Below are 10,291 nucleotides of genomic sequence, written 5' to 3' on the forward strand. Positions count from 1 at the left end.
TACGCACTACCCTCTGTAGTGCCTTGCGGTTGGAGGCCGAGCAGTTGCCATACCAGGCAGTGATGCAACCAGTCAGGATGCTCTCGATGGTGCAGCTGTAGAACTTTTTGAGGATCTGCGGACCCATGCCAAATATTTTCAGTCTCCTGAGGGGGAATAGGCTTTGTCGTGCCCTCTTCACGACTGTCTTGGTGTGTTTGGACCATGATAGTTTGTTGGTGATGTGGACACCAAGGAACCTGAAGCTCTCAACCTGTTCCTCTAAAGCCCCGGCAATGAGAATGGGGGCGTGCTCAGTCCTCTTTTCTTTCCTGTAGTCCACAATCATCTCCTTTGTCTTGATCACGTTGAGGGAGAGGCTGTTATCCTGGCACCACACGGCCAGATCTCTGACCTCCTCCCTATAGGCTGTCTCATCGTTGTCGGTGATCAGGCCTACCACTGTTGTGTCGTCGACAAACTTAATGATGATGTTGGAGTCGTGCCTGGCCATGCAGTCATGGTTGAACAAGGAGTACAGGAGGGGACTGAGCACGCACCCCTGAGGGGCCCCCTTGTTGAGGATCAGCGTGGCAGATGTGTTGTTACCTACCCTTACCACCTGGGGGCGGCCTGTCAGGAAGTCCAGGATCCAGTTGCAGAGGGAGGTGTTTAGTCCCAGGGTCCTTAGCTTAGTGATGAGCTTTGAGGGCACTATGGTGTTGAATGCTGAGCTGTAGTCAATGAATATCATTCTCACGTAGGTGTTCCTCTTGTCCAGGTGGGAAAGGGCAGTATGGAGTGCAATAGAGATTGCATCATCTGTGGATCTGTTGGGGCGGTATGTAAATTGGAGGGGGTCTAGGATTTCTGGGATAATGGTGTTGATGTGAGCCATGACCAGCCTTTTAAAGCACTTCATGGCTACAGACGTCAGTGCAACGGGTCGGTAGTCATTCAGGCAGGTTATATTAGTGTTCTTGGGCACAGGGACTATGGTGGTCTGCTTGAAACATGTTGGTATTACAGACTCAGTCAGGCACATGTTGAAAATGTCAGTGAAGACACTTGCCAGTTGGTCAGCGCATGCTCGGAGTACACGTCCTGGTAATCCGTCTGGCCCTGCGGCCTTGTGAATGTTGACCTGCTTAAAAGTCTTACTTACATCGGCTACGGAGAGCGTGATCACATAGTCATTTTATGCTTCAGTGTTGCTTGCCTCGAAGCGAGCATAGAAGTTATTTCGCTCGTCTGGTGGGCTTGTGTCACTGGGCAGCTCGCGGCTGTGCTTCCCTTTGTAGTCTGTAAGAGTTTTCAAGCCCTGCCACATCCGACGAGCGTCAGAGCCGGTGTAGTACGATTCAATCTTAGTCCTGTATTGACTTTTTGCCTGTTTGATGGTTCGTCTGAGGGCATAGCGGGATTTCTTATAAGCGTCTGGGTTAGAGTCCCGCTCCTTGAAATCGGCAGCTCTACCCTTTAGCTCAGTGCAGATGTTGCCTGTAATCCATGGCTTCTGGTTGGGGTATGTACGTACGGTCACTGTGGGGACAACGTCATGATGAAGCATGGGCAGGAGAAGGATGAGAAATCAACAAAAGCATGAGAAGACTTTGCCTTTGTTTTGGTCTGTTTGTTTGTCAGTTAGGGTGTGCAGGGTGCATACGTGGTCTGTCCTACGGCAATTTGGTGAAAAGCCAATTTGACATTTGCTCGGTACATTGTTTTCACTGAGGAAATGTACAAGTCTGCTGTTAATGATAATGCAGAGGATTTTCCCAAGGTTGCTGTTGACGCATGTCCCACGGTAGTTATTGGGGTCAAATTTGTCTCCACTTTTGTGGATTGGGGTGATCAGTCCTTGGTTCCAAATATTGGAGTGGATGCTAGAGCTGAGGATGATGTTGAAGAGTTTAAGTATAGCCAATTGGAATTTGTGGCTGTATATTTTATCATTTCATTTAGGATACCATCAACCCCACAGGCGTTTTTGGGTTGGAGGGTTTGTATTTTGTCCTGTAATTCAATGTAATTGGAGAATCCAGTGGGTTCTGTTAGTCTTTAATAGTTGATTCTAAGATTTGTATTTGATCATGTATATGTTTTTGCTGTTTGTTCTTTGTTATAGGGCCAAAAAGATTGGAGAAGTGGTTTACCCATACTTTTCCGTTTTGCATAGATAACTCTTCGTGTTGTTGTTTGTTTTCCAATTTTCCCAGAAGTGGTTAGAGTCTATGTATTCTTCAATTACATTGAGCTGATTTCTGACATGCTGTTCCTTCTTTTTCCGTAGTGTATTTCTGTATTGTTTTAGTGATTCACCATAGTGAAGACGTAGGCTCAGGTTTCCTGGGTCTCTATGTTTTTGGTTGGATAGGTTTCTCAATTTCTTTCTTAGGTTTTTGCATTCTTCATCAAACCATTTGTCATTGTTGTTAATTTTCTTAGGTTGTCTGCTTCACATTTTTAGATTAGATATGGAAGCTGAGAGGTCAAACATACTGTTTAGGTTTTCTCTCTCTCTCTCTCTCTCTCTCTCTCTCTCTCTCTCTCTCTCTCTCTCTCTCCCCCTCTCTCTCTCTGTCTCTCTATCTCTCTCTCTCTCTCTCTCTCTCTCTCTCTCTCTCTCTCTCTCTCTCTCTCTCTCTCTCTCTCCCTCTCTCTCTCTCTCTCTCTCTCTCTCTCTCTGTCTCTCTATCTCTCTCTCTCTCTCTCTCTCTCTCTCTCTCCTCTCTCTCTCTCTCTCTCTCTCTCTCTCTCTCTCTCTCTCTCTCTCTCTCTCTCTACTAAAAAGGCTAGGATTAGGTAGAGACACACCTTGGCATGTTCACACTGCCAAACTATGTTCAGTAAAGTTTTATTTGAAGCTTGTGAAAACTCTGCTCTCCCGCTCCTTCTCTGGAAATGTTTTACAAACTTGTGCAAGTATATGTGTTTTGTATGTTTGTGTCTGTGGCTCAGCCTGAAGCGATTAACTGACAGTTTTACTGTCACCCCCTACCTATCTGTAACAAACAAAACACACACACACACACACACACACTCCTCCAACCACACTATTATGTTTTTATTCATTTTACACAATCACCCGTCACCCCCCTTCCAGTATAAGAAGCCTACTCTGGTGCTGTTCAAAGAGAAATGGAGAGTTGAGCACCAGTGCTACTGCCCTGCTCCCTGCTCTTCCCCCTGCCCAGTGCCCAACCACCACACTACCTCCCCCCCCCAGCCCCAGTTCCCTGCCCCAGCCTCACTGCCCTGTCTCCTGCCCAGTGCCCAACCACACTGCCTCCCCCCCAGCCCCAGTTCCCTGCCCCAGCCTCACTGCCCTGTCTCCTGCCCAGTGCCCAACCACACTGCCTCCCCCCCAGCCCCAGTTCCCTGCCCCAGCCTCACTGCCCTGTCTCCTGCCCAGTGCCCAACCACACTGCCCCCCCCGCCCCGTCCCGCCCCGCCCCAGTTCCCTGCCCCAGCCTCACTGCCCTGTCTCCTGCCCAGTGCCCACGGAACGTAGCTGGCAGAGAGGCTCTCTGTTTGGTTGTGGAGCCTCTGGACCTCCTTCGGTGGTAAGTGGCAGCCTGGCAGTCAACCCACAGTGTGTCAGCTAGGGTCATTTTCCTCTGAGAGACTCTGACTGAGGCAGATTGAACTGGTGCCCAGAGTAGCGAGGACTCACAGGACACACTGTCTCCTCTGTCTCCATTCTGTACAGGAGGGGGTTTGGTTGGTTTGGGTGCTAAGTCTTACCAGGCCTGAATAAAGTTGTGTTACGTTGAGCCCTACTCTATTCTAATCTACTCTATTCTACTCTACTCTACTCTACTCTACTCTATTCTACTCCACTCTACTCTTTAAACATTTTTTTAGTCATTTAGCAGACGCTCTTATCCATAGCGACTTACAGGTAGTGAGTGCATACAATTATTATATATATATATATTTTTTTATACTGGCCCCCCGTGGGAATCGAACCCACAACACTGCCGTTGCAAGCGCCATGCTCTACCAACTGAGCTACACAGGACTACTCTACTCTACTCTACTCTACTCTGCTCTACTCTACTCTATTCTACTCTGTTCTGTTCTATTCTAATCTAATCTACTCTACTCTACTCTACTCTACTCTACTCTACTCTACTCTATTCTACTCTGTTCTATTCTAATCTAATCTACTCTACTCTACTCTACTCTACTCTATTCTACTCTGTTCTGTTCTATTCTAATCTAATCTACTCTACTCTACTCTACTCTACTCTACTCTACTCTACTCTACTCTATTCTACTCTGTTCTATTCTACTCTATTCTACTCTGTTCTATTCTACTCTACTCTACTCTATTCTACTCTACTCTATTCTACTCTGTTCTATTCTACTCTAATCTACTCTAATCTACTCTATTCTACTCTACTCTACTCTATTCTACTCTGTTCTATTCTACTCTACTCTACTCTATTCTACTCTACTCTACTCTATTATATTCTATTCTTGTTAGGTGGCAGTGCCCAGTACCCACTCCACCTCCTAGAGATGTGGAGGGTCAAGGATAGAATGTCTCTATTCATATCTGAACTCTATTCATATCTGAACTCTATTCATATCTGAACTCTATTCATATCTGAACTCTATTCATGTCTGAACTCTATTCATGTCTGAACTCTATTCATATCTGAACTCTATTCATATCTGAACTCTATTCATATCTGAACTCTATTCATATCTGAACTCTATTCATGTCTGAACTCTATTCATGTCTGAACTCTATTCATATCTGAACTCATATCTGAACTCTATTCATGTCTGAACTCTATTCATATCTGAACTCTATTCATATCTGAACTCTATTCATGTCTGAACTCTATTCATGTCTGAACTCTATTCATGTCTGAACTCTATTCATATCTGAACTCTATTCATATCTGAACTCTATTCATATCTGAACTCTATTCATGTCTGAACTCTATTCATATCTGAACTCTATTCATATCTGAACTCTATTCATGTCTGAACTCTATTCATATCCGAAATCTATTCATGTCTGAACTCTATTCATATCTGAACTCTATTCATGTCTGAACTCTATTCATGTCTGAACTCTATTCATGTCTGAACTCTATTCATATCTGAACTCTATTCATATCTGAACTCTATTCATGTCTGAACTCTATTCATGTCTGAACTCTATTCATGTCTGAACTCTATTCATGTCTGAACTCTATTCATATCTGAACTCTATTCATATCTGAACTCTATTCATGTCTGAACTCTATTCATATCTGAAATCTATTCATGTCTGAACTCTATTCATATCTGAACTCTATTCATGTCTGAACTCTATTCATATCTGAACTCTATTCATATCTGAACTCTATTCATGTCTGAACTCTATTCATATCTGAACTCTATTAATATCTGAACTCTATTCATATCTGAACTCTATTCATATCTGAACTCTATTCATGTCTGAACTCTATTCATATCTGAAATCTATTCATGTCTGAACTCTATTCATATCTGAACTCTATTCATATCTGAACTCTATTCATGTCTGAACTCTATTCATGTCTGAACTCTATTCATATCTGAACTCTATTCATATCTGAACTCTATTCATGTCTGAACTCTATTCATGTCTGAACTCTATTCATATCTGAACTCTATTCATATCTGAACTCTATTCATATCTGAACTCTATTCATGTCTGATCTCTATTCATGTCTGAACTCTATTCATGTCTGAACTCTATTCATATCTGAACTCTATTCATATCTGAACTCTATTCATATCTGAACTCTATTCATGTCTGAACTCTATTCATGTCTGAACTCTATTCATGTCTGAACTCTATTCATGTCTGAACTCTATTCATATCTGAACTCTATTCATATCTGAACTCTATTCATGTCTGAACTCTATTCATGTCTGAACTCTATTCATGTCTGAACTCTATTCATATCTGAACTCTATTCATGTCTGAACTCTATTCATGTCTTCAGATATAAACACTACTATTACTGTGTCTTTTAAGAGTAAAGGCCAACGTGAACGTCACCAGACTCCCACAAGAACTGTAACATTTTATAAAGCGGAATTTTATCCTGTAGCAAGTAAAAGGGTTTGGACTTTTCTATTTGTGGAACACAATGCAACACAACTTTATCAAAGAGCTCAGCCCTTTTCTATTTGTGGGATATCCTGGCCTTGTTTACACTGGGCTACTATGTTTCACTTTCCTCACGAACTGGAGATGTAAGAGCACACAACATTGGATTATTGCACATCAATCATTGTTTCTGAGGGATGAAAAGGGATATCGAAGGATGTGTTAGATTTACTTATATATGCAGTCAGTTTAGTCATAGCAGCATGCTTGTGTAACCAGTAGGAATCGAACTGGGGTTTCCTGCTCACCAACCCAAAGTCTAAACCATTAGACCAAGAGATCATCATCAAGGGCCGAGGGCTACCTCTTTACAAGATTCCCGATCACCTTTGCTACATTTGCTCTATTCTAAGCCTCCCCTCCCTCTCTCCTGTGTTCTCCAGTTGTGGGCACGACCATCGAGTCGCCAGTGGTACCAGTCATCCTGGTCAGCCTGCTACCCTTACTGGTCCTGGCTGTGGTAGTCATCGCTATGTTCTACTGGTACCGAGTCCACCGCCAACGCAAACTCACCCAGGAGCAGTGGGACAGCAAGAAGCCCAAACGCAAGGGCAAAGGTGAGGACCACCACAATGGAATCAATCAATCAATCAGTCATGAGATCAATCAGTCAATCATGAGATCAATCAATCAGTCATGAGATCAATCAGTCAATCATGAGATCAATCAATCAGTCATGAGATAAATCAGTCATTCATGATATCAATCAGTCAATCATGAGATCAATCAGTCAATCATGAGATCAATCAATCAATCATCAAATCAATCTTACATGAAAATGAGCCTTCAGGCTTTAGTGTGTTAATACTGGATAGTTGTTTTAAATGTATTATGTTGTTTCTGTCTGGAGTGACTCTCTTTATATGTGATTTAATTATCCAATAGATTCAAACAATCAATAAATAAATCAATAAATCAATAAATAGGTCTGGACTGCAGTGACGCCTGTGCTATCATGATGGACGACGATGGATCAGACAGCAGCTCAACGCACGCCAACAACCTCAACCACAACACTGAACCCCTGCCCATCGAGCTGGACCTGCAGGTCCGCAGAGCTATCTTGTTGTTGTTGTTGTTGTTGTTGTTTCTTCTTCTTCTTCTTCTTCTTCTTCTTCTTCTTCTTCTTCTTCTTCTTCTTCTTCTTCTTCTTCTTCTCCTGTATTTAGCATGACTGTAAATCACTTTGGATAAAAGCGTCTGCTAAATGGCATATATTTTTCTATTCTTCTTCTTCTTCTTCTTCTTCTTCTTCTTCTTCTTCTTCTTCTTCTTCTTCTTCTTCTTCTACTAGAAATCCTTGTTAGTGCATGGCCGACTTTAGGGCTTTTCCCTGTGGTGCTCCTTTCAACATCCTGTTATTTTCTGCTTTAGACTAGCCCTAACTTCTCACTTTTACTCCAACCACAGGGGGGTAAGGGTTATAACCAGCTTTACTGTATATTATATATACATTAGGTGGGTAAGGGTTATAACCAGCTTTACTGTATATTATATATACATTAGGTGGGTAAGGGTTATAACCAGCTTTACTGTATATTATATATACATTAGGTGGGTAAAGGTTATAACCAGCTTTACTGTATATTATATATACATTAGGTGGGTAAGGGTTATAACCAGCTTTACTGTATATTATATATACATTAGGTGGGTAAGGGTTATAACCAGCTTTACTGTATATTGGCATTAGGTGGGTAAGGGTTATAACCAGCTTTACTGTATATTATATATACATTAGGTGGGTAAGGGTTATAACCAGCTTTACTGTATATTATATATACATTAGGTGGGTAAGGGTTATAACCAGCTTTACTGTATATTATATCTACATTAGGTGGGTAAGGGTTATAACCAGCTTTACTGTATATTATATATACATTAGGTGGGTAAGGGTTATAACCAGCTTTACTGTATATTATATTGACATTAGGTGGGTAAGGGTTATAACCAGCTTTACTGTATATTATATATACATTAGGTGGGTAAGGGTTATAACCAGCTTTACTGTATATTATATTGACATTAGGTGGGTAAGGGTTATAACCAGCTTTACTGTATATTATATATACATTAGGTGGGTAAGGGTTATAACCAGCTTTACTGTATATTATATTGACATTAGGTGGGTAAGGGTTATAACCAGCTTTACTGTATATTATATATACATTAGGTGGGTAAGGGTTATAACCAGCTTTACTGTATATTATATATACATTAGGTGGGTAAGGGTTATAACCAGCTTTACTGTATATTATATATACATTAGGTGGGTAAGGGTTATAACCAGCTTTACTGTATATTGGCATTAGGTGGGTAAGGGTTATAACCAGCTTTACTGTATATTATATATACATTAGGTGGGTAAGGGTTATAACCAGCTTTACTGTATATTATATATACATTAGGTGGGTAAGGGTTATAACCAGCTTTACTGTATATTATATATACATTAGGTGGGTAAGGGTTATAACCAGCTTTACTGTATATTATATCTACATTAGGTGGGTAAGGGTTATAACCAGCTTTACTGTATATTGGCATTAGGTTGGTAAGGGTTATAACCAGCTTTACTGTATATTATATATACATTAGGTGGGTAAGGGTTATAACCAGCTTTACTGTATATTGGCATTAGGTGGGTAAGGGTTATAACCAGCTTTACTGTATATTATATATACATTAGGTGGGTAAGGGTTATAACCAGCTTTACTGTATATTATATATACATTAGGTGGGTAAGGGTTATAACCAGCTTTACTGTATATTATATATACATTAGGTGGGTAAGGGTTATAACCAGCTTTACTGTATATTATATATACATTAGGTGGGTAAGGGTTATAACCAGCTTTACTGTATATTATATATACATTAGGTGGGTAAGGGTTATAACCAGCTTTACTGTATATTATATCTACATTAGGTGGGTAAGGGGCGCTTCGCTGAGGTGTACAAGGCCAAGCTAAGACAGCCCGGTTCCTCGGCGGACCAGTTTGAGACGGTGGCCGTGAAGATCTTCCCTGAGGAGGAGTATGCATCATGGAAGAATGAGAAGGACATCTTCTCTGACATCAACCTTCGCCACGACAACGTCCTCCACTTCCTCACAGCAGAGGAGAGAAAGGTAGTGTTCCATCCCAAATGGCACCCTATTCCCTATACAGTGCACTACTTTGACCTAATCACAGCCTGTATTATCTTTGTTGCACTTTACGGAAGGGATTGCAGGGATACATACTGTGTACCGTTGTCCACTAGCTCTCTATTATGAAAACATGAAGTTGACTACCGTTCCCAAGCCTGGTCCCAGATCAGTTGGTACTGTCACGCCAACTCCATGGCTGTGAACGTCAAGCCGAACATGGCCTGACAATGAGTGACAAGGAGTTGGCATGATAGGACACACAGACTTGCCTGATGACTCAAACTTCTCTGTGTTGGCTACGTACTTCAGCCTGAGACTGACGTCGTTAAAGTCGTGTAAGGCGACGTCCAAATGAGGGGTGACGTACATAACAATCGTCATCAGCGATTGGACTGGCACTTAAGCTAATTGTTCCCTACACCCTTTTGACGGCATCGTTTATCGGCACGGTGTCTTTTTTGTCCATTCTAGATGTCGAATCAGTACTGGCTGATCACAGCCTTCCACCCCAGGGGGAACCTTCAGGAGTACCTGACCCGCAACCTGGTCTCCTGGGAGGATCTGCGGGGTCTGGGGGGGTCCCTGGCCTGCGGGGTGGCCCACCTTCACAGTGACCACACGGCCTGCGGGCGGCCCAAGGTGCCCATCGTCCACCGCGATCTGAAGAGCTCTAACATCCTGGTGAAGCAGGATCTGACCTGTTGTCTGTGTGACTTTGGACTGGGACTCAGACTGGATAATACACTGACAGTGGATGATCTAGCTAACAGCGGACAGGTGAGAACAACAGTTATTGTTGTTGATGTGAACATTATAACCCTATGACATTGTTTATAGAGATATTAGAGTACTGAATAAGCTGTAGCCTACAGGCCACTGTTCAGAGAGTGTGGTGTTTTATAGAGATATTAGAGTACTGAATAAGCTGTAGCCTACAGGCCACTGTTCAGAGAGTGTAGTGGTTTATAGAGATATTAGAGTACTGAATAAGCTGTACCCTACGC

At 42.2% G+C, this 10,291-nt stretch overlaps 1 protein-coding gene across 1 annotated transcript in view; it reads left to right on the forward strand.

Annotated features, from left to right (window-relative positions):
* Positions 1 to 10,091, forward strand: part of LOC311116525 (TGF-beta receptor type-2-like) — a gene marked incomplete at its 3' end in the record, with an annotated part of 35,191 nt that extends 25,100 nt beyond the window's left edge. The window contains exons 4-7 of the mRNA XM_084191611.1: positions 6,523 to 6,696; positions 7,066 to 7,187; positions 9,066 to 9,266; positions 9,759 to 10,091. Of these exons, the coding sequence (XP_084047737.1) occupies positions 6,523 to 6,696; positions 7,066 to 7,187; positions 9,066 to 9,266; positions 9,759 to 10,091 (830 nt within the window). The remainder of the gene's footprint in view (positions 1 to 6,522; positions 6,697 to 7,065; positions 7,188 to 9,065; positions 9,267 to 9,758) is intronic.
* Positions 10,092 to 10,291: the final 200 nt, after the last annotated feature.

This window comes from Coregonus lavaretus, assembly GCF_964263955.1.
Source record: "Coregonus lavaretus genome assembly, contig: HAP1_SCAFFOLD_3579, whole genome shotgun sequence".
NCBI classification, from domain to species: domain Eukaryota; kingdom Metazoa; phylum Chordata; class Actinopteri; order Salmoniformes; family Salmonidae; genus Coregonus; species Coregonus lavaretus.